This window comes from Salvelinus fontinalis, unplaced genomic scaffold (genome assembly GCF_029448725.1).
Source record: "Salvelinus fontinalis isolate EN_2023a unplaced genomic scaffold, ASM2944872v1 scaffold_0954, whole genome shotgun sequence".
NCBI classification, from domain to species: Eukaryota; Metazoa; Chordata; class Actinopteri; order Salmoniformes; family Salmonidae; genus Salvelinus; species Salvelinus fontinalis.
The window spans coordinates 1-25,706 of NW_026601163.1; the positions used below are offsets into that span (position 1 = coordinate 1).

Sequence of the window (25,706 nt, forward strand, 5' to 3'; positions counted from 1 at the left end):
CTTTTACCAAGATCAATTAGTCTGGCTAACCCAGCAGTGTGATGTGATTTATTAGAATCCCCATTAGCCGACGGCTCTTACTGGAGTCTGACATATAACGAACAATACATTAAAGACAAAAGACTACAATTTACATACATTTAAAAACATTAACATGTAGTGTGTGTGTGTGTGTGTGCACCTATCAGTTCCACAGACATGTCAGTACATACAACGACAAGTAGGTCACATGGGGGAGAGGCGTGAGGTGTTGCTTTCTTGTTTTTTGAAACCAGGTTTGCTGTTCACTTGCGCAATATGAAATGGAAGGGAGTTCCATGCACTACTGGCTCTGTATAATACTGTACGTTTCCTTGAATTTGTTCTGGACCTCAGAACTGTGAAAAGACCCCTGGTGGCATGTCTGGTGGGGTAAGTTTGTGTGCCAGTGCTGTATGTAAGTTGACTATGTAAACCATATGGAATTTCCAACACATTACTGTTTCTTATAAAAAGAAGAAGTGACTCAGTCAGTCTCTCCTCAACTCTTAGCTAAGAGAGACTGGCATAGTATTAATATTAGCCCTCTGATTAGGTCCTATGATTGAGTGTAGTCTGGCCCAGGGGTGTGAAGGTGAACAGCAAGGCACTGGAGCGACGAACCGCCCTTGCTGTCTCTGCCTGGCCGGTTCCCCTCTCTCCACTGGGATTCTCTAACTCTAACCCTATTACAGGGGCTGAGTCACTGGCTTACTGATGCTCTTCCATGCCGTCCCTAGGAGGGGTGCGTCACTTGAGTATGTTGAGTCACTGACGTGGTCTTCCTGTCCGGGTTGGCACCCCCCTCGTGGTCGTACGGTGGGGGAGATCTTTGTGGTCTATACTCGGCCTTGTCTCAGGATGGTAAGTTGGTGGCTGAAGATATCCCTGTAATGGTGTGGGGGCTGTGCTTTGGCAAAGTGGGGGTCGGACAGGGTATCGTCGGACAGGGCCACAGTGTCTCCTGACCCCTCCTGTCTCAGCCTCCAGTATTTATGCTGCAGTAGTTTATGTGTCGGGGGGCTAGGGTCAGTCTGTTATATCTGGAGTACTTCTCCTGCCTTATCCGGTGTCATGTGTGAATTTAAGTGTGCTCGCTCTAATTATCTCTCTCTCTCTTCCTCTCTTTCTCTCTTCTCTCAGAGGACCTGAGCCCTAGGACCATGCCTCAGGACTACCTCCTTGCTGTCCCCAGTCAACCTGGTCGTGCTGCTGCTCCAGTTTCAACTGTTCTGCCTGCGGAAATGGAACCCTGACCTGTTCACCAGACGTGCTACCTGTCCCAGACCTGCTGTTTTCGACTCGCTCTCTCTCCCGCACCTGCTGTCTCTAACTCTGAATCATCGACTATGAAAAGCCAACTGACATTTACTCCTGAGGTGCTGACCTGTTGCACCCTCGACAACTACTGTGATTATTATTATTTGACCCTACTGGTCATCTATGAACGTTTGAAAATCTTGGCCATGTTCTGTTATAATCTCCACCCGGCACAGCCAGAAGAGGACTGGCCACCCATCAGAGCCTGGTTCCTCTCTAGGTTTCTTCCTAGGTTCTGGCCTTCCTAGGGAGTTTTTCCTAGCCACCGTGCTTCTACACCTCCATTGCTTGCAGTTTGGGGTTTTAGGCCGGGTTTCTGTACAGCACTTTGTGACATCGGCTGATGTAAAAAGGGCTTTAAAAATACATTTGATTGATTACAATGAAGAGCAATACGTGTTGCTCTGGTATGGGCCACCTGCAGCTTAACTAGGTATTTCTTTGCAGCTATTGACCACATGACTGTACAAGTATCAAGATTGGATAAAACTAGAGCCTACAGGACTTGCTTTGTGGAGTGTGGTGTCTAAAAAGCAGAGCATCTCTTTATTACCAACAGACCTCTCTCCATCTTTACTACCATTGAATCTATATGTTTTCACCATGACAGTTTACAATCTAAGGTAACACCAAGTAATTTAGTCTCCTCAACTTGTTCAACAGCCACACCATTCATTACCAGATTCATCTGAGGTCTAAAACTTAGGGAAGGATTTGTTCCAAATACAATGCTCTTAGTTTTAGAGATGTTCAGGACCAGTTTATTACTGGCCACACATTCCAAAACTGTAAGAAGAATCGTTAAGGTTCTGAATCTAAAATCTATATTCCATTCTACATTCCAGAGGGCGGCAGCAGCTTGAAGATAAAGCGCTAGCCTATACTCAGTCCCGTTCTAGACAAATTAGCTTTCGGTAACGGGCCGTGGTGAACATTAGCGTTTGCTGTCACCGTGGAAATCCGGTGTGGTAGAACAAAGTCACGTCAAGCCCGGTTTGCTCATCTAGCCGTTAAATAAAACCCATTTGTCTCACTTATTGCCATGACACCTCCTGTTCAACAATAACAAATGTTGCACAACAAATACATTTTTTTCACTTCGGCACTTACAATAACCATTAGTTACTTCAGTGGCTCTGTATAGATACAAAAACACTTTCTAGCGTATTGTGCTGTAATGTGCTTTGGCGCATGGGGCAGATTGAACAAAGCAATAGGCTAGATTTAATTATTTACTTTCAATACCAATAAAGGAATACGGTTGTAGGCCAACATAACCATGTCTAATATCATTTATTGTTTATGTCTTATAATATACCCAATATTATGACTGTCCCTCACAGACAACTGTGCATGAACATACGTTGGGATTGGTGGGGCAGATGGCTATGTGAGCCATGGCTCTTGGCCTGCAGTGTCGAGGAGAAGTCAACTACATGCAGTTCAACCAGTAACTACGTTTTGTAATAGTTTGGGGGTAGTTGAACTAAATTCTAATCTAAGTAGTGTTTTCAGTAGTTAATTAAGCAATATACCACTGCTAAGGGCTGTTCTTACCCACGACTCAAGGCAGATATTGGCCATATACCACAAACCACCGAGGTGCAAAAGTAAAATAAAATAGGGTGAGGTAGGGAATCATGTTGTTTATGTTTCAGCATAAGACCTGCCTAAGAACAGTGTTTGTGGTTAATAGACTATGGGAACATTTGACCCCAGAGGGATCTGTTCTTGCAATTTGTAGTCTATGACATTTCAGATTTAGATATAACCATTTTTCAAGAAGTAGTTTGGATGTAAACTACTTTTTCAAAGTACCTTAAGATAAGTTTGGCATATTTTACTTATTAAGGGTAGATTTAGTTCATCTTAACTTTTTCCAGTGGGAAGTAGCCTATTTTGTAGCTTGGTAAATTATATTTTCAGAGTAGCTTCTCCAACACTGTGACCTGGGATTCCATCATGCTTGATTCAAATCAAATCTCAAATCAAATCAAATGTATTTATTTATATAGCCCTTCTTACATCAGCTGATATCTCAAAGTGCTGTACAGAAACCCAGCCTAAAACCCCAAACAGCAAGCAATGCAGGTGTAGAAGCACGGTGGCTAGGAAAAACTCCCTAGATTCAGCACCATGGAGAGCCCCCCACCCCCCACCCCAAACACACACACCTTCTGACCACACGTGTCGATCGATAGGGTGCAAGGACAGGTCAGAGGAGCAATAGAGAGTACAAGGTCCTGTAAATAGTTTACACTCAATACGAAACAGCGACTTAAAAGGACAACAGATCCACAGACACTCAACATTATTTGGTTTCCTTGAAGCGCTTTGCGCTGACTGCTCCTTGCTGGTGGACTGCTACCATCTAGCGGTGCAATGTGGTACTACAACCTTTAGAGAACAGTAATTTTGTTATCTGATTGAGCACCCTACAATTATGCGGAACAGCAAGTCTGAACAAAACCAGCAGTTCACTTCCGAGTGTAGGTTAGGCTCCCTCCACACACACACACCCTCTTGGGAAAAGTGTCGGAGAGAGAGGCTCAACCAACAACAAGTTGTGACAAATCCTTTTTTATCAAGGACAGGGAGTTCTCACAAAACACAAGTTGGGCGGTGAGAACCATGCAAGTGAATGGACCGAACGGAAAAATCGATTTGAGTGGAGGTTATTTTCCTTCTTCTTTCAGTTGAGTCTGGCATACCTCATCCTCTCGTGTCTAGGCTACTGCCTGCGTGTGTAGGGAGCCGAGGACCCACCCGAAGACACACTTTTATGCTGTGATTTTTCGGTTGTCAGGACTGATTTAAAGGATTGGAAATGCCTGGGAACGAGAGAGTTTGTCGTCTCTTGAAAGAGATAATTCAAAAGCCTGGGAACGACGCATGCGCAGACTGTGGCGCGCCTGGTAAATTGAAATTTGCTACTGATGTTATAGCTTTGCTGCAAAGAACCTTCTAGCCTAGACGTTCTAGATGAGAGGGTGGGAGTTGGCATGCAACAGGCCCTGACATGTATAGGTAGAAAAATACGTTTAGCCTATTTTAGGCCTATTTGAGTTGCTCTGGGAAATTTAGGAGCAGAATAGGCCTACTTGCATTTTAAATCGACTTTTCATTTGTAACCTACCGGTGCACCAGAATCTGGCCTTACACGAGACGTTGGTTCAGCCTAACGGTGCACCAGAATCTGGCCTTACACGAGACGTTGGTTCAGCCTAACGGTGCACCAGAATCTGGCCTTACACGAGACGTTGGTTCAGCCTAACGGTGCAAAAAGTAAGCGTATTGTTTCCAGAAGTATGCATTTCTGTGGGCTTCAGTCTGAAACGGGGTCTCAGAGCAGTTCATATTATGCTGTACTTAAATACGAAACACCATTTAGTATGTTATGTTTCGTATTCATTTGTGGATGTCCGTCTCCATTTAGTATGAAATGTTACGAATTGCAATTCGTACAATATTTTACGAATTTGCAAAACTTATGACATGTTACGAATTCCAATTTGTTGTGGCTAACGTTAGCCAGCTCTATTTGTTAGGGGTTAAGGTCAGGAGCTGAACAGGTGTTGTGCCGAAAATCTCCCCCCCTGCCAGACCCCTCCCCTCCTTCTAATTTCCTTAATTTTGTGGCTTGAGTCAAATACTTTCTGTGGCACACATCAGAGTCAAATACTTTCTATAGAACAAACTTCACGTCAGGATGGCAACCGAAATGAATCATTCATGTATGTGTGTTATATTAAACATAGAGGAGGGAGTAGAGCGGCATCTTGCCGCCCCGGGTTGCGGGCGGGCGCTGAAGGGGGAGTTCTCCCAGAGCGCCATACAAGCTAGAACCGCCACATACACTTGAAACAAATAGCCAAACACGAAAACTGCAGACAAAAATGCTTTCCGCTACTAAGATCAGTGAAATGTAGGCTAAACTGACAACGGAGTGAAGAGCAGAAATGTCAACTAGCAAACAAGTCGCAGCATTGAAGAACGGAACGGGACGGGGGGGGGGGGGGTTCTGGCAGGGGGGGGATTTTCGGCACAACTCCGGCCCGCTCATTAGGCAGGATTAGGTGGCCGCCTATGCATGGAGATTGGCGAGGGCAGCATTTTCTGAGCTAAACTGACCAAGACCCACCTCCAACAACACATAAGACCTCACATAATTCTGCCCCAAAACAATGACATTTTAACCAATGGCATAATTATGGGCTTTTTAGGTGAGCGCTGATGCCTATCTGTGATAAGCAGTGCCCACTTTGTCAAAGGCAGGGAGGCAAGAAATGTATGTATAGATATGTATAGGGGTAAGAATACTATATCCACGTCCAGTACCATATTAGAATGTAGAGGATCTATAGAGGTAGATATGTATAGGGGTAAACATACTATATACAGGGTCAGTACCATATTATAATGTAGAGGGATACTGGATCTATAGAGGTAGATATGTATAGGGGTAAACATACTAAATACAGGGTCAGTACCATATTATAATGTACAGGGATACTGGATCTATATAGGTAGATATGTATAGGGGTAAACATACTATATACAGAGTCAGTACCATATTATAATGTAGAGGGATACTGGATCTATAGAGGTAGATATGTATAGGGGTAAACATACTATATACAGAGTCAGTACATATTATAATGTAGAGGGATACTGGATCTATAGAGGTAGATATGTATAGGGGTAAACATACTATATACAGAGTCAGTACCATATTATAATGTACAGGGATACTGGATCTATAGAGGTAGATATGTATAGGGGTAAACATACTATATACAGGGTCAGTACCATATTATAATGTAGAGGGATACTGGATCTATAGAGGTAGATATGTATAGGGGTAAACATACTATATACAGGGTCAGTACCATATTATAATGTACAGGGATACTGGATCTATAGAGGTAGATATGTATAGGGGTAAACATACTATATACAGGGTCAGTTCCAGTACCATATTATAATGTACAGGGATACTGGATCTATAGAGGTAGATATGTACAGGGGTAAGCATACTATATACAGAGTCAGTACCATATTATAATGTACAGGGATACTGGATCTATAGAGGTAGATATGTATAGGGGTAAACATACTATATACAGGGTCAGTTCCAGTACCATATTATAATGTACAGGGATACTGGATCTATAGGGGTAAACATACTATATACAGGGTCAGTTCCAGTACCATATTATAATGTACAGGGATACTGGATCTATAGAGGTAGATATGTATAGGGGTAAACATACTATATACAGAGTCAGTACCATATTATAATGTACAGGGATACTGGATCTATAGAGGTAGATATGTATAGGGGTAAACATACTATATACAGAGTCAGGACCATATTATAATGTACAGGGATACTGGATATATAGAGGTAGATATGTATAGGGGTAAACATACTATATACAGGGTCAGTACCATATTATAATGTACAGGGATACTGGATCTATAGAGGTAGATATGTATAGGGGTAAACATACTATATACAGGTTCAGTGCCATATTATAATGTACAGGGATACTGGATCTATAGAGGTAGATATGTACAGGGGTAAGCATACTATATACAGAGTTAGTACCATATTTATAATGTACAGGGACACTGGATCTATATAGGTAGATATGTATAGGGGTAAAGTCACTAGGCATCAGGATATATGATTAACAGAGCTGCAGCAGTGTATGTAATGATTGTATCCGAGTGGGTGTGTGTAGTCTATAAATGTGTGTATATGTTATGTGTGTGTGAGTAAATGAGGGAGTGAGTGCATTTGTATTTATTGTGGATCCCCATTAGCTGCTGACAAAGCAGCAGCTACTCTTCCTGGGGTCCAGCAAAATGAAGGCAGTTTATGCAATTTGAAAAACATTACAATACATTTACAGATTTCACAACACACTGTGTGCCCTCAGGCCCCTACTCCACCACTACCACATATCAACAGTACTGAATCCATGTGTATGTATAGTGTGTATGTTATCGTGTGTGTGTTCCATAAGGTGTTTAAAAAAAATCTGTTATTAAATCTAATTTTACTGCTTGCATCAGTTACCTGATGTGGAATAGAGTTCCAGGTAGTCATGGCTCTATGTAGTACTGTGTGCCTCCCATTGTCTGTTCTGGGTTTGAGGACTGTGAAGAGACTTCTTGTGGCATGTCTTGTGGGGTGTGCATGGGTGTCTGAGTTGTGAGCCAGTAGTTTAGGCAGACAGCTCGGTGCATTCAACATGTCAACACCTCTCGTAAATACAAGGAGTGATGAAGTTAATCTCTCCTCCACTTTCAGCCAGGAGAGATTGACATGCATATTATTAATATTAGCTCTCTGTGCTAGAGGTCGACCGAATCATCGGAATGGCCGATTAATTAGGGCCGATTTCAACGTTTTCATAACAATCGGTAATCGGCATTTTTGGTTTCGTATTTCACAGAAAGAATAAACGTTTGGTTTTCGAAATGGTAGTTTACGGATTTGACCATATTATTGACCTAAGGCTCGTATTTCTTTGTGTTTATTATATTATAATTAAGTCTATGATTTGATATTTGATAGAGCAGTCTAACTGAGCGGTGGTAGGCAGCAGCAGGCTCATAAGCATTCATTCAAACAGCACTTTCCTGCATTTGCCAGCAGCTCTTCGCTTTACGACTCTAAGCCTATCAACTCCCGAGATTAGGCTGGCAATACTAAAGTACCTATTAGAGCATCCAATAGTGAAAGGTATATGAAATACAAATGGTATAGAGAGAAATAGTCCTATAATAACTACAACCTAAAACTTCTTACCTGGGAATATTGAAGACTCATGTTAAAAGGAACCACCAGCTTTCATATGTTCTCATGTTCTGAGCAAGGAACTTAAAAGTAATCTTTCTTACATGGCACATATTGCACTTTTACTTTTTTTTGTTGCATAATTTAAACCAAATTGAACATGTTTCATTATATATTTGAGACTAAATAGATTTTTATTGATCTATTATATTAAGTAAAAATAAAAGTGTTCATTCACTATTGTTGTAATTGTCATTATTACAAATATATATATTAAAATCGTCTGATTAATCGGTATCGGCTTTTTTTGGTCCTCCAACAATCGGAATCGGCGTTGAAAAATCATGTTCGGTTGACCTCTACTCTGTGTACATCCAAGGGCCATGCTGCCCTGTTCTGAGGCAATTGTAATTTTCTTAAGTCCTTTTTTGTGGCACCTGACAACACGACTGAACAGTAGTCCAGGTGCGACAAAACTAGGGCCTGTAGGACCTGCCTTGTTGATAGTGCTGTTAAGAATGCAGAGCAGCACTTAATTATGGACAGACTTCTCCCCATCTTAGCTACTGTTGTATCAATATGTTTTGACCATGACAGTTTACAATCCAGGCTTACTCCAAGCAGTTTAGTCATCTCAACTTTCTCAATTTCCACATGACTTATTACAAGATTTACTTGAGGTTTAGGGTTTAGTGAATGATTTGTCCCAAATACAATGCTTTTAATTTTAGAAATATTTAGCGCTAACTTATTCCCTGCCACCCATTCTGAAACGAACTGCAGATCTTCATTAAGTGTTGCAGTGATTTCACTCTCTGTAGTAGCTGACGTCAATAGTGTTGAGTCATCCACATACAGACACATTGGCTTTACTCAAAGTCAGTGGCGTGTTGTTAGTAAAGGTTGTGTGTGTGTGTGTTGGAGCGTCAGTGTGTGTAGTGTGTAGGGCCCTGTGAGGGTGCTTACAGACAGTACAAAAATAATAAGAAAAAACAAAGGTCAACATAGTCTGTGTAGCCATTTTGTTAGCTGTTTGTCAGTGTTATGGCATGAGGACAGAAGAATACTGGGCAGATGCAGGATACTGCAGTACTCCCTGGACAACACATGCACTGACTACACTCACACGTTAATATTGGCATCTGCCAAGTCACTCGTGAAGTCACTCATAAAATGTCCTTTGCGTATGGGGAATAGGCCAGTTTAGTACCTAAAGGTCCCAATAACATGCATTTTTAAGTAGCATTCCAATCTTTTTGAATGTGATTCCCCCACAGTCTGAAATGAGTGTTGGTTATTCAGGCACATCTAGATGTGAAACATACTCAGCGCTCCAGATGTCATGACTATCAGAATGAAAGAAAGTAGGAAATGAAAGGGAACAGCAGTAAGACATTGTGTAGGTTAACACCACTGTAGGCTACCGCATCACTTCCAACGGAACAGACCTATAGGTCTCGGCCTACCGCAATGTAGACCAACGCAGGGTTTCTGTGGCCTACGCCGACTTTGTCACAGGGGATAAAACGGTGTAGTAGGTTAAAGATACACACACACCCCGTGGGTTGGTAGCTGGCCCTGCACCAGGCTGTGTCAGGTAGATAAGATGGGTGTGGTCAAGCTAAAGTAAACACAGGTATGAGCCAATCGAGGGAGAGGGAAGACATTCAGTAGAAATGTTAAATCATAATGAAGGTTTATCTTCCCTGACTGCCTTCATATCTGCTCTGAAGGAATGTGGTCCAGCACTTTGTACTGAGTTGTAGTGTGCTATGTTGTTGTACGTCCTATTCACCTTATCATTGGATCTTTACAGAGAATCTGCTCCTTGCTCAAGAGGACAAAGGTCAAAGCAAAGCATTCCAATTTTTTTCTATGTGAAATGTCGATTTTTCTAAAGGTATTCCATTTGATCTAGTACCACAAACACCCAATGAAACCACATACCTCTCTCTGTTGTACTCTGTTCTAACTCTCTCTTTCTCTCTCTCTCTCCCTCCTTGCTTCCATCCATCCCTCCATCAGATCCTAGTTGGGGCTCCTGTTCCTTAGGAGTGTTCATCTGTGTTCAATGTTCCGGGATCCACAGGAATATTCCCTACATCGGAATGAAGGTCAAATCCCTCAGCCTCTCCCGCTGGGAAGACCAGGACGTAAAGGTGAGCTGCTCACCAAAATTCCCCAAAACGGGAATATTCTCTAACGTACATTTCTTCAAATCCAATCGACTCTGGGTTCAGTACTATTTTAAATCATTTCAAATGCTTTATCTGTGCTTGATTGAGCTTGCCTGGTTTAACAGACCGATAGAGTAATCCCAAAATGGCAAACCCCGCCCATCTGTCACTCCAGGCAGGCTAGAGCCGACGCTCAAAGTACTTGAAAAATGTTAAATAGTATTTGAACCCCGGTCTGAATCCATGACTAAACATAGTCATTTATGACTGAGTCATAACTCAGTGCTGAACTTGATATGAATATGAAATGATTTCAGACAGGCTTTGTTCCATCCTCTGTCTGAAGAATAGGACTGTAGAAAATTAATGGTTATGCTGCATATATCACATACAAAACAATACAAAACAATCCACTCAAATGTTGGAAGGAATTGTCTGTGTCTAGCTAATACATGGTATGACACATGCAATCATGACTCACCTGCACGTCTGTTCTGTCTCTCTCAACTTCTCTCTTTCTTTGTGTGTGTGCGTGTGTGTGCGTGTGTGTGTGGGTGCGTGCGTGGGTGCGTGCGTGCGTGCGTGTGGGTGTGTGTGCGTGCGTGCGTGTGTGTGTGTTTCAGTTCATGGCGGAGAATGGGAACGAATTGATGAAGCAGAAATATGAGGCGGTTGTTCCTGTCTACTACTACAAACCGACCCACAAAGACTGCCAGTAAGTGTGCCTGTTCATGTGTGTGTATGCGTGTGTGTGTTTGTGGTGACCATGGCAACGTGCCCATTGTAATAATGACATTGTGATGAGGGGGATATTTTTGGGGACTCATGGCAAAGAGGCGCTGGCTAAGGCAGGATATGGAAAGGAACACACACACACACACACACACACACACACACACACACACACACACACACACACACACACACACACACACACACACACACACACACACACACACACACACACATTGTCTATTCTGTATCATGATAAGTCCATTAGAAAGACATTAGGATGAAGGGCACATTGTAATACGTTCCATATTAAGATCAGAGGTTGATTTCCTGTGAAGTTTAATGTGTAGGATGAGGAATCATTGAGTTTCAGTCATGTGTTTTACACTAGTTACAGGATATGTTTCCTTGTTCATTATTTCCCACTTTCTCTGTCTCTCTGTCTCTCTCTCTCTCACTCACTCACTCTGGCAACAGGTCACAAATCTTGCTGCTGTGATGGCACACTGTGGTTTTTTACCCAGTTGATATGGGATTTTATCAAAATTGGATTTGTTTTATAATTCTTTGTGGGTCTGTGTAATCTGAGGGAAATGTGTGTCTCTAATATGGTCATACATTTGGCAGGAGGTTAGGAAGTGCAGCTCAGTTTCCACCTCACTGTGTGGGCAGTGTGCACATAGCCTGTCTTCTCTTGAGAGCCATGTCTGCCTACGGCGGCCTTTCTCAATAGCAAGGCTATGCTCACTGAGTCTGTACATAGTCAAAGCTTTCCTTACGTTTGGGTCAGTTTGGGTCAGTCACAGTGGTCACTCTCTGTTTAGGGCCAAATATCATTCTAGTTTGCTCTGTTTTTTTGTTAATTCTTTCCAATGTGTGAAGTAATTATCTTTTTATATTCTTGTGATTTGGTTGGGTCAAATTGTGTTGCTGTCCTGGGGCTCTGTGGGGTGTGTTTGTGTTTGTGAACAGAGCCCCAGGACCAGCTTGCTTAGGGGACTCTTCTCCAGGTTCATCTCTCTGTAGGTGATGGCTTTGTTATGGAAGGTTTGGGAATCGCTTCCTTTTAGGTGGTTGTAGAATTTAAAGTCTCTTTTCTGGATTTTGATAATTAGTGGGTATCGGCCTAATTCTGCTCTGCATGTATTATTTGGTGTTTTACGTTGTACATCGAGGATATTTTTGCAGAATTCTGCATGCAGAGTCTCAATTTGGTGTTTGTCCCAGTTTGTGAAATCTTGGTTGGTGAGCGGACCCCAGACCTCACAACCATAAAGGGCAATGGGCTCTATGACTGATTCAAGTATTTTTAGCCAGATCCTAATTGGTATGTCGAAGTTTATTTTCCTTTTGATGGCATAGAAGGCCCTTCTTGCCTTGTCTCTCAGATCGTTCACAGCTTTGTGGAAGTTACCTGTGGCGCTGATGTTTAGGCCGAGGTATGTATAGTTTTTTGTGTGCTCTAGGGCAACTGTGTCTGAATCATTCCTGCGCCTGTGCATTCCTGCGCCTGTGCATTCCTGCGCCTGTGCATTCCTGCGCCTGTGCATTCCTGCGCCTGTGCATTCCTGCGCCTGTTCATTCCTGCGCCTGTGCATTCCTGCGCCTGTTCATTCCTGCGCCTGTGCATTCCTGCGCCTGTGCATTCCTGCGCCTGTGCATTCCTGCGCCTGTTCATTCCTGCGCCTGTGCATTCCTGCGCCTGTTCATTCCTGCGCCTGTTCATTCCTGCGCCTGTGCATTCCTGCGCCTGTTCATTCCTGCGCCTGTGCATTCCTGCGCCTGTCTCCCGACTCATTCATACCAGCGTGACAGAAATAGTAATAGTCTCAGGTGTCCGTGTGTTTGTGTCTCGGCCCCTTTCACCAGGGCTTTAGACATACACCATTCTGTTATGTGGCAGGTCATCTTGGAACTGTCTTGAATCCTTCTGTTATGTGGCAGGTCATCTTGGAACTGTCTTGAATCCTTCTGTTATGTGGCAGGTCATCTTGGAACTGTCTTGAATCCTTCTGTTATGTGGCAGGTCATCTTGGAACTGTCTTGAATCCTTCTGTTATGTGGCAGGTCATCTTGGAACTGTCTTGAATCCTTCTGTTATGTGGCAGGTCATCTTGGAACTGTCTTGAATCCTTCTGTTATGTGGCAGGTCATCTTGGAACTGTCTTGAATCCTTCTGTTATGTTGTAATGAGTGTCAGAGATAGCTGATGTTGTCTGTGTGTGTGATGGTTTGTATGAATGAGTGTCAGAGATAGCTGATGTTGTCTGTGTGTGTGATGGTTTGTATGAATGAGTGTCAGAGATAGCTGATGTTGTCTGTGTGTGTGATGGTTTGTATGAATGAGTGTCAGAGATAGCTGATGTTGTCTGTGTGTGTGATGGTTTGTTTGAATGCGTGTCGTGTGTTGTTGACTGTCAAGTGTTTATCTCACGCTAGGACCGATGGCTTGTCTCGTCTCACTGTCGTCTCGTCTTCGTCTCGTCTTCGTCTCGTAATCAGCAACGCCAATCCTTTCATCAGCTCTCTGGGCTTCCCAGCAGTCATCAGACAGCACTCAGCATGGACACACACCCACACAAGCACACACACACATAAGCGCACACACACACACACACACATAAGCGCACACACACACACACACGCATAAACGCACACACCTCCCATCTGGTTATTATGTAGTCTGTCTGATTGCAGTACTTGACATGGACGGTTGTGTCTGAAGAGATGGAGGGAGGGAGGAGGGAGAGAGAGGAAAGAGAGAGAGTGCTTCTCTTTGTCTCTGAAGCTGTACACTGATCCCAGCTCTAATGTTAATGAACACTTCACATTCTCCTTGCTGCCAAATGTCACATAGTACACTCACACGTGCACACACACACACACACACACACACACACACACACACACACACACACACACACACACACACACACACACACACACACACGTACACACACACACACACACACACACACACACACACACACACACACACACAAACACACACACACACACGCACAAACTGGAGTGATAGAAATCAACCTGATCTGGGAATTTGCCGTAATATGGATGAATGTTTATTTATTAATTCCACTCACTGTAACACTCACCGTAACACTCACTGTAACACTCACTGTAACACTCACTGTAACACTCACCGTAACACTCACCGTAACACTCACTGTAACACTCACCGTAACACTCACCGTAACACTCACCGTAACACTCACTGTAACACTCACTGTAACACTCACTGTAACACTCACCGTAACACTCACCATAACACTCACCGTAACACTCACTGTAACACTCACTGTAACACTCACTGTAACACTCACTGTAACACTCACCGTAACACTCACCATAACACTCACCGTAACACTCACCGTAACACTCACTGTAACACTCACTGTAACACTCACTGTAACACTCACTGTAACACTCACCATAACACTCACCGTAACACTCACTGTAACACTCACTGTAACACTCACTGTAACACTCACTGTAACACTCACTGTAACACTCACTGTAACACTCACCGTAACACTCACTGTAACACTCACCGTAACACTCACCGTAACACTCACTGTAACACTCACTGTAACACTCACCGTAACACTCACCGTAACACTCACTGTAACACTCACTGTAACACTCACCATAACACTCACCGTAACACTCACTGTAACACTCACTGTAACACTCACTGTAACACTCACCATAACACTCACTGTAACACTCACTGTATCACTCACCATAACACTCACTGTAACACTGACTATATCACTCACCATAACACTCACTATAACACTCACTGTAACACTCACTGTAACACTCACCATAACACTCACTGTAACACTCACTATATCACTCACTGTAGCACTCACTGTAACACGCACTGTAACACTCACCATAACACTCACAATAACACTCACTATATCACTCACTGTAACACTCACTGTAACACTCACTGTAACACTCACTGTAACACTCACTGTATCACTCACCATAACACTCACTATATCACTCACTGTAACACTCACTGTAACTCTCACCATAACACTCACTGTAACACTCACTATTTCACTCACCATAACACTCACTGTAACACTCACTATATCCCTCACCATAACACTCACTGTAACACTCACTGTAACACTCACTGTAACACACACTGTAACACTCACTGTAACACTCACTGTAACACTCACTGTGTCACTCACCATAACACTCACTATAACACTCACTGCAACACTCACTGTAACACTCACTGTAACACTCACTGTATCACTCACTGTAACACTCACTGTAACACTCACTGTAACACTCACTATAACACTCACTGTAACACTCACTGTAACACTCACCGTAACACTCACCGTAACACTCACCGTAACACTCACTATAACACTCACTGTAACACTCACTGTAACACTCACTGTAGTACTCTGTTCTGCTGTTCTCACAATGACCATAATTAGTTAATATATACGTTTTGTGTGTAGAGCTTTCATGTAGTTTGGTTGTCTGGGGATTTTGAGAAGTTTTCCTGATTTCTAAGTGTGCGTGTGTGTGCGTGTGTGTGTGTGTCCAGGGTCCTGAGGGAGCAGTGGATCAGAGCAAAGTACGAGAGGAAAGAGTTTACAGGGGAAGGGAAGAAACGGACCTATGAGGAGGGTGAGGACACACACACACACACACACACACACACACACACACACACACACACACACACACACACACACACACACACACACACACACACACGCACACAGAGAGAGATATGCACTGATGTGAAGCTTGTCACTGTGTCACTGACAGGAACGAGGGATGGAATGTTGATGAAAAGGGGGCGGGACAACGGCCAGTTCCTCAACCGACGATTCGTTCTCTCAGAAAGAGAGGGGACACTGAAATACTTCACCAAGTATGATGTAAGTCTGACTATTTACTGCTGTCTTCATCTCACAAACGCTCTCTTCAGCATACAGTGCCTACGGAAAGTATTTAGACCCCTTGACTTTTTTCACATTTTGTTACATTACAGCCTTATTCTAAAATGGGTTAAATTAAAATGTTTCCTCATCAATCTACACACAACACCCCATAATGACAAAGCGAAAACAGGTTTTTCGAAATGTTTGTAAATGCATTACAAATAAAATACTGAAATACCTTATTAACATAAGTATTCAGACCTGTTGCTATGATACTCAGGTGCATCTGTTTCTTGAAATGTTTCTACAACTTGATTGGAGTCCACCTGTGGTACATTTAAATGATTGGACATGATTTGGAAAGGCACACACCTGTCTATATAAGGTCCCACAGTTGACAGTGCATGTCAGAGCAAAAACCAAGCTATGAGGTCAAAAGAATTGTCCTTAGAGCTCCGAGACAGGATTGTGTCGAGGCACAGATCTGGGGAAGGGGACCAAAAAATGTCTGCAGCATTGAAGTTCCCCAAGAACCCAGTGGCTTCCATCATTCTTAAAATGGAAGAAGTTAAGAACCACTAAGACTCTTCCTACGGCTGGCCACCCAGCCAAACTGAGCAATCGGTGGAGAAGGGCCTTGGTCAGGGAGGTAACCAAGAATCCGATGAGTTCCTCTGTGAAGATGGGAGAATCTTCCAGAAGGACAACCATCTCTGCAGCACTCCACCAATCAGGCCTTTATGGTGGAGTGGCCAGATGGAAGTTGCTCCTTAGTAAAAGGCACATGACAGCCTGCTTGGAGTTTGCCAAAAGGCACCTAAAGGACTCAGACCCTGAGAAACAAGAAGCTCTGGTCTGAATGCCAAGCGTCACATCTGGAGGAAACCTGCAGTGAAGCATGGTGGTGGCAGCATCATGCTGTGGAGATGTTTTTCAGTGGCAGTGACTGGGAGACTAGTCAGGATCGAGGGAAAGATGAACGGAGCAAGGTACAGAGAGGTCCTTGATGAAAACCTGCTCCAGAGTGCTCAGACCCCGGACTGGGGTGAAGCTTCACCTTCCAACAGGACAACAACCCTAAGCACACAGCCAAGACAACTCAGATGTGGCTTCAGGACAAGTCTCTGAATGTACTAGAGTGGCCCAGCCAGAGCCCGGACTTGAACCCAATCGAACATCTCTGGAGAGACCTGAAAATAGCTGTGCAGCGATGCTCCCCATCCAACCTTGAGAGGATCTGCAGAGAAGAATAGGAGAAACTCCCCAAATACTGGTGTGCCAAGCCTGTAGCGTCATACCCAAGAAGTCTCGAGGCTGTAATCACTGCCAAACATGCTTCAACAAAGTACTGAGTAAAGGGTCTGAATACTTATGTAATTGTGTTATATTGTTTAATTTCTTTATTTTATTTGCAAACATGTATAAAAACTGTTTTTGCTTTGTCATTATGGGCTATCGTGTGTAGATTGATAAGGGGAAAAGTAATTTAATCAATTTTAGAATAAGGCTGTAACGTAACAAAATGTGGAAAAAGTCCAGGGGTCTGAATACTTTCTGAATGCACTGTTATAATCATACAAATACTGAGACAAACTGTTTTAGCTGTGATACTATTCTGCAGCCTGCCCTGCCCTGTAGGACACACAACACACACACCTTCCTAACCACTGAGTCACAGGAAGACCTGCCACGGTACAATACAGCAAGTTCAGACAACGCCCCCTCCCTCCCGGTGTGTCTTTGCTACCAAAACCTGCCAACTCTGTCTCAGTTTAACAGTATTAAACCAATTAGAGACAAATCCTGTGCTAAGTCCTGCAGTTGTCACATTCAACTTTGAGTAACTTTGTGTCTAATACCCAACTCTTCTGGCTTCCACAAAGTGTTTCACTCTGCATTTTACAACAGTGAAAGAGGATTACGTGTGAATGTGTGAGTGTATGTGATGCAGTGTGGGTGCTACTGTGAGTCGATTGCCTGGGGGAAGGCAATGCCTACTTACACAGTCAGCCGAGGAAGTGTTTAGATTGTAGTTCTCATGGAAACCTACCACATGGAGAGTTCTGAAGTCAGATGTCCAGGAAACCTACCACATGGAGAGTTCTGAAGTCAGATGTCCAGGTATGCCTCCTGGGGATTTGAAAGGGGATTAAGCCAACTTGTCGAAGTTACTCTTGTGTTCGTTCCACTTAAGATGTTGGAGCCCATTTGTTCTCCTTCTAAAGTGCTAATTCAACCCCCCCATGAGTCCTTGGCATATACAGTAACTACGGTTGGCAAAGTATTATTCATAATATGCAAAGGCAGTGCTTGTGTCAACAAAGATGTGCAGCTCCCTATACCTCTCCCTCCAGGAGAGTTTCCGGGTGCACCCTACCCCTCTCTCCCCCTTACCTCCACTCCCCCTTCAGCCACCCATCCACACCTTACCTGCCACCCTACCCTCCAACGTCCCTCCACTACCTCTCTGTCCTCCACTTTTCATCCCAATCTCCCTCCCCTCTCACCACCCCTAACTCTCTCTCTAATACACCTCTCACCACCCCTAACTCTCTCTCTCCTTCACCTCTCACCACCCCTAACTCTCTCTCTAATACACCTCTCACCACCCCTAACTCTCTCTCTCCCTCCCCTCTCACCACCCCTAACTCTCTCCCTCCCCTCTCACCACCCCTAACTCTCTCTCTAATACACCTCTCACCACCCCTAACTCTCTCTCTAATAAACCTCTCACCACCCCTAACTCTCTCTCTCCTTCACCTCTCACCACCCCTAACTCTCTCTCCCTCCCCTCTCACCACCCCTAACCCCCCCCTTCTCTCCAACCCTAACTCTCTCTCTCTCTCCCTCCACCACCCCTAACTCTCTCTCTCCCTCCCCTCTCACCACCCCTAACCCCCCCCTCTCTCCACCCCTAACTCTCTCTCCCTCCCCTCTCACCACCCCTAACCCCCCCCTTCTCTCCAACCCTAACTCTCTCTCTCTCTCCCTCCACCACCCCTAACTCTCTCTCCCTCCCCTCTCACCACCCCTACCCCCCCCTCTCCAACCCTAACTCTCTCTCTCCCTCCACTCTCTCCAGGCCAAGGAGCCTAAAGCGGTGATCAAGGTGGACTCTATCAACGCAGCCTTCCAGCCAGAGAAGATAGGTAACCCCAACGGACTACAGATCACCTACCTGAAAGACTACAGCACCAGAAACATCTTCCTCTACCACGACAGCGGCAAGGTAGCTGTGTAGCTGTGTGTGGGTGTCTGTCACTCTATATGGATGTGTATGGATCACTTCAGCAAGGTAGCTCACTCCTTCTCTCTCTCTCTCTCTCTCTCTCTCTCTCTCTCTCTCTCTCTCTCTCTCCCTCTCTCTCTCTCTCCCTCTCTCTCTCTCCCCCTCTCTCCCTCTCTCCATCCCTCCATTAGGAGATAGTAGACTGGTTCAACTCTATAAGGGCCATCCAGCTCCACTATCTAAAGGTGGCCTTCCCAGGGGCTAATGATGCAGAGGTGAGTACACACACACACACACACACACACACACACACACACACACACACACACACACACACACACACACACACACACACACACACACACACACACACACACACACACACACACACACACACACACACACACACACACACACACACACACGGGTGCATACAAGTACACACACAATATGACTCTGTATTTAATCATATTTTTCAGCTGATGCCCAAGTTGACCCGCAACTTTCTGAAGGAGGGCTATATGGAGAAAACAGGACCCAGGGTAAGTTAAAACACCCAACAGGACCCAGGGTAAGTTAAAACACCCAACAGGACCCAGGGTAAGTTAAAACACCCAACAGGACCCAGGGTAAGTTAAAACACCCAACAGGACCCAGGGTAAGTTAAAACACCCAACAGGACCCAGGGTAAGTTAAAACACCCAATAGGACCCAGAGTAAGTTAAAACACCCAACAGGACCCAGGGTAAGTTAAAACACCCAATAGGACCCAGAGTAAGTTAAAACACCCAACAGGACCCAGAGTAAGTTAAAACACCCAACAGGACCCAGGGTAAGTTAAAACACCCATGTGCGCGAGAACACACACTCACACGTTTATTTTACTCTCCTTGTGGGGACCAAACAATTGATTCCCATTCAAAATCCTATTTTACCTAACCTCTCCTCTTTGGTATTTGGTATTATATTAAGATCCCCATTAGCTGTTGCGAAAGCAGCAGCTACTCTTCCTGGGGTCCACACAGAACATGAAACATGACATAATACAGAACATTAATAGACAAGAACAGCTCAAGGACAGAACTGCATCAATTTCAAAAGGCACGCGTAGCCTTCATATCAATACATACACATACATACATACATACACAACTATCTAGGTCAAATAGGGGAGAGGCGTTGAGCCGTGAGGTGTTGCTTTATCTGGTTTTTGAAACCAGGTTTGTGGTTTATTTGAGCAATATGAGATGGAAGGGAGTTCCATGAAATAAGGGCTCTATACAATACTGTACACTTTCTTGAATTTGTTCTGGATTTGGGGACTGTGAAAAGACCCCCAGTGGCATGTCTGGTGGGGTAAGTGTGGGTGTCAGAGCTGTGTGTAAGTTGACTATGGAAAATATTTGGGATTTTCAACATATTAATGTTTCTTATAAAAACAAGAAGTGATGCTGTCAGTCTCTCCTCAACTCTTAGCCAAGAGAGACTGGCTGCATAGTATTTATATCAGCCCTCTGATTACAATGAAGAGCAAGACGTGCCGCTCTGTTCTGGGCCAGCTGCAGCTTAACTAGGTATTTTCTTGCAGCACTGGACCACACGACTGGACAATAATCAAGATTAGACAAAACTAGAGCCTGCAGCACTTGTGGTGACAAAAAATCAGAGCATCTATTTATTAAGGACAGACCTCTCCCCATCTTTACAACCATTTAATCTATATGTTTTGACCTTGACAGTTTACAATCTAAGGACACACCAAGTAATTTAGTCTCCTCAACTTGTTCAACAGCCACAGCATTCATTACCAGATTCAGCAGAGGTCTAGAACTTAGGGAAGGATTTGTACCAAATACAATGCTCTTAGTTTTAGAGATGTTCAGGACCAGTTTATTAATGGCCACACATTCCAAAACTGACTGGAACTCTTTGTTAAGGGTTTCAGAGACTTCATTAGCTGTGGTTGCTGATGCATATATGGTTGAATCATCAGCATACATGGACACACATGCTTTTTTTTAATGCCAGTGGCAGGTCATTGCTAAAAATAGAAAAGAGTAGAGGGCCTAGAGAGCTGCCTTGCGGTACACCCCACTTTACATGATTGACATTAGAGACGCTTCCATTAAAGAAAACCCTTTGAGTTCTGTTAGATAGATAGCTCTGAATCCACAATATGGCAGAGGTTGTAAAGCCATTACACATACGTTTTCTCAACAACAGGTTATGGTCAACATCAAATTGTCACGTTCGTCGTTTGGATGAAGAGAGGAGGACCAAGGCACAGCGTGATATAAATACATTCTTCTATTTATTATAACGAAACAAAGAATACTTAAACAGACTTACAAAAACAACAAACGAACGTGAAGCTATATAATGACAAGTGCAGACACAGGCAACTTACACATAGACAATCACCCACGACATACCCAATGAATATGGCTGCCTAAATATGGTTCCCAATCAGAGACAATGATAAACAGCTGCCTCTAATTGAGAACCAATCTAGGCAGCCATAGACATACAAACACCTAGACTAGACAACGCCCCATAAACATAAAAAAACCCTAGACATGACAAAAACACCTACATCCCCCATGTCACACCCTGACCTAACTAAAATAATAAAGAAAATAAAGATAACTAAGGCCAGGGCGTGACACAAATGCTGCACTGAAATCTAACTGTACAGCTCTAACAATCTTCTTATTATCAATGTATTTCAACCAATCATCAGTCATTTGTGTCGGTGCAGTACATGTTGAGTGCCCTGCTCTATAAGCATGCTGAAAGTCTGTTGTCCATTTGTTTACAGAGAAATAGCGTTGTATTTGGTCAAACACAATTTTTTCCAACAGTTTACTAAAAGCTGGCAGCAAGCTTATAGATCTGCTGTTAGAACCAGTAAAGGCTGTTTTACCACTCTTGGGTAGCGGAATTACTTTGGCTTCCCTCCAGGCCTGAGGACAAAGACTTTCCTCTATGCTCAGATTAAAGATATGACAGATAGGAGTGGCTATAGAGTCAGGTACCATCCTCAGTAGCTTCCCATCTAAGTTGTCAATGCCAGGAGGTTAACAATAATTAACAATCATTTGTCCACCTCTCCCACACTAAGTTTACAAAATTAAAACTTGCAATGCTTTTCTTTCATTATTAGTTTTTTTATGCATGAGTACGATGGTTCACTGTTCGTTGTTGTAATTTCCTGCCTAAGTTTGCCCACTTTGCCAATGAAGTAATCATTAAAATAATTGCCAACATCAAATGGTTTTGTGATGAATAAGCCATCTGACTTGATAAAAGATGGAGCGGAATTTGTCTTTCTGCCCATAATTTAATTTACTCAAGTTGTTTTCCTTCATTCTTTATATAATTGATCTTGGCTTCATAATACAGTTTCTTCTTTTTTGTTGTTGAGTTTAGTCACATGATTTATCAATTTGCAGTAAGTCAGCCAGTCAGATGTGCAGCCAGATTTATTAGCCACTCCTTTTGCCCCATCTCTTTCAACCATACAGTTTTTCAATTCATCATCAATCCATGGAGCCTTAACAGTTCTAACAGTCAGTTTCTTAACAGGTGCATGTTTATCAATAATTGGAAGAAGCAATTTCATAAATTCATCAAGTGCAGCATCTAGATCCTCTTATTAATCACATCATACAAACAAATATTTTTAACATCGTCCACATAAGAGTCCCAGCAAAATCTTCTGTATGAACTCTTATACGCTATTTGTTCCTGTAGTGTTTGCAAACACCCTGGTAGGTTGATTAATAACCTGAGCCAGATTACAGGCACTGGTTACAGTAAGAAGCTTCCTCTGATCGGACAGCTTGATGAAAACCAGTCAATATTCAGGTCCCCAAGGAAGTAGACCTCTCTGTTTACATCACATACACTATCAAGCATTTCACACATATTATTTAGATACTGACTGGTAGCACTTGGTGGCCTACAGCAACACCCCAAAAGAAAAGGCTTTAGATGTGCCAAGTGAACCTGCAACCACAACACTTCAATAACACTTGACATAAGATCTTCTCTAAGCATTACAGCGATATGGCTCTGAATATATACAGCAACACCTCCCCCATAAGCATTCATGTATCTTCTATAGATGTTATATCCTTGTATTGCTACTGCTGTATCATCAAATTAATTATCTAAGTGAGTCTCAGAAATGGCTAATATATGAACGTTATCTGATATTAGCAAGTTATTGATTTCATGAACCTTATTTCTAAGGCTACATATATTAATATGGGCTATTTTCAGCCCTTTCTTGGGTATCTTATCAGAGACAGACATAATATTGAAAAGAACAAACAAAGCAAGATAAAAATATATCCATTCAGCAGTCCATTAATCAGTTGGTGTTTAAGTGTGAGTGTGTGTGTGTGTGTGTGTGTGTGTGTGTGTGTGTGTGTGTGTGTGTGTGTGTGTGTGTGTGTGTGTGTGTGTGTGTGTGTGTGTGTGCTGCAGGTTTGGAGCTACGAACCCATAGGCCTGGCTCTCTCATCCCTTCCAGGCTTCTGGGAGGGAGGGTGGATATCGAGTCTGTTATAGGGAGGGTGGATAATGAGCCTGTCATAGGGAGGGTGGATAATGAGCCTGTCATAGGGAGGGTGAATAATGAGCCTCTCATAGGAAGGGTGGATAATGAGCCTGTCATAGGGAGGGTGGATAATGAGCCTGTCATAGGGAGGGTGGATAATGAGCCTGTCATAGGGAGGGTGGATAATGAGCCTGTCATAGGGAGGGTGGATAATGAGCCTGTCATAGGGAGGGTGGATAATGAGCCTGTCATAGGGAGGGTGAATAATGAGCCTCTCATAGGAAGGGTGGATAATGAGCCTGTCATAGGGAGGGTGGATAATGAGCCTGTCATAGGGAGGGTGGATAATGAGCCTGTCATAGGGAGGGTGGATAATGAGCCTGTCATAGGGAGCGTGGATAATGAGCCTGTCATAGGGAGGGTGGACAATGAGCCTGTCATAGGGAGGGTGGATAATGAGCCTGTCATAGGGAGAGTGGATAATGAGCCTGTCATAGGGAGGGTGGATAATGAGCCTGTCATAGGGAGTGTGGATAATGAGCCTGTCATAGGGAGAGTGGATAATGAGCCTGTCATAGGAAGGGTGGATAATGAGCCTGTCATAGGGAGCGTGGATAATGAGCCTGTCATAGGGAGGGTGGATAATGAGCCTGTCATAGGGAGGGTGGATAATGAGCCTGTCATAGGGAGGATGGATAATGAGCCTGTCATAGGGAGGGTGGATAATGAGCCTGTCATAGGGAGGGTGGATAATGAGCCTGTCATAGGGAGGATGGATAATGAGCCTGTCATAGGGAGGGTGGATAATGAGCCTGTCATAGGGAGGGTGGATAATGAGCCTGTCATAGCGGATGTAAGAAATATCTATATTCGCTCTGGCAGCTTTCATGGCTGGGATCAGTTCAAGTTCCCCTTCTGGCGCACAGCTTCAGCATAGTCCTAGTTGAGGAAAATATATGTTCCTCTCTAGTTCTTGGCTCTTTCCAGAACAGCGACCATGTCCTTGAACCTCAGGGACTTGACCCCTATCGGCCTGGGCCTGTCACCTGGGCCGGTGGTGGGTTTTCCAGTCCTGTGGGCGCGCTCCACCTCAATCTTCAGTTTCTCAGAGTTCATTTCCCTCACTTTGTCCTCAGACACTGTCCAGGTCTAATGTGGATATTCTGAAATTCCGTCCACATCCATGTTGTTCCGCCTTGATTGTCCCTTGAGGTAGTCTGATTTATATGTCGTTGTTATCATGGATTCACACACAGAACTGATGTCCTCTCTCAATGACTTGCTGTCATCTTGCTGTTCTCCTGTTTAAACTCATCGAGCTGACCCTGGGAGAACTGCAAACTGTTTTCAGGTCCTGGACCTCTGGTCAGGTGGTCCGTTATTTTATTAGTTGACTCCACCAGTATTTGGACACAACACTTGAAGCTAGTTTCTTGTTGTTGTAACAACTGCTTGGAGAAGTATTTTTGTTTGTTAACGGTACCCCCGCCAGCTTTGGTCTTTGTCATGTTAGCCAGCAATGTAGGTTACTGTTACTGTTACTCCTCACAGTTCCAGACAGGGCAGGTCACAGGGAAGATTGAACACAACAAACAGCAGGGATCTAGACAGCCACAAACCCGGGAAAATCCGCGGTCCCAACCACAATGGCTAACTGCGTCGCAGGCTGCATTCAGGCCCTCAAGACTTCCCGCTAGCTTGATAGGCAGCTAGCTAGCAGCTAGGTTAACTGCTACTCCAAATAGCTCCTCAGACCCGGCCTTGGTGTGCAGGATCACTGGACAGAGAGTAGCAGTCCCAGCAACTGATGCCAATGCGTTGCAGGATCCGTACTAAAATGTTTAAAACCTAACCCCTAATTCTAACCCTAAATGTAACCCTAAATCTAACCCCTAATTCTAACCCTAAATGTAAC

The 25,706-nt window shown here is 43.7% G+C and overlaps 1 protein-coding gene across 3 annotated transcripts in view; it reads left to right on the forward strand.

Annotated features, from left to right (window-relative positions):
- The first annotated feature begins 3,735 nt into the window (after window positions 1-3,735).
- The window catches only part of LOC129847813 (arf-GAP with dual PH domain-containing protein 1-like), a 40,179-nt gene continuing 18,208 nt past the window's right edge, over window positions 3,736-25,706 (forward strand). The window contains exons 1-9 of one of the 3 annotated variants that reach the window (XM_055915502.1): window positions 3,736-4,253; window positions 10,172-10,305; window positions 10,947-11,038; window positions 12,444-12,494; window positions 15,656-15,738; window positions 15,883-15,995; window positions 19,081-19,227; window positions 19,419-19,502; window positions 19,707-19,769. In XM_055915502.1, the coding sequence (XP_055771477.1) occupies window positions 4,166-4,253; window positions 10,172-10,305; window positions 10,947-11,038; window positions 12,444-12,494; window positions 15,656-15,738; window positions 15,883-15,995; window positions 19,081-19,227; window positions 19,419-19,502; window positions 19,707-19,769 (855 nt within the window). In that variant the 5' untranslated portion in view covers window positions 3,736-4,165. Of the gene's footprint in view, window positions 4,254-4,281; window positions 4,624-10,171; window positions 10,306-10,946; window positions 11,039-12,443; window positions 12,495-15,655; window positions 15,739-15,882; window positions 15,996-19,080; window positions 19,228-19,418; window positions 19,503-19,706; window positions 19,770-25,706 lie in introns of those variants that run through there. The other 2 variants (XM_055915504.1, XM_055915503.1) reach the window with 2 other exon arrangements.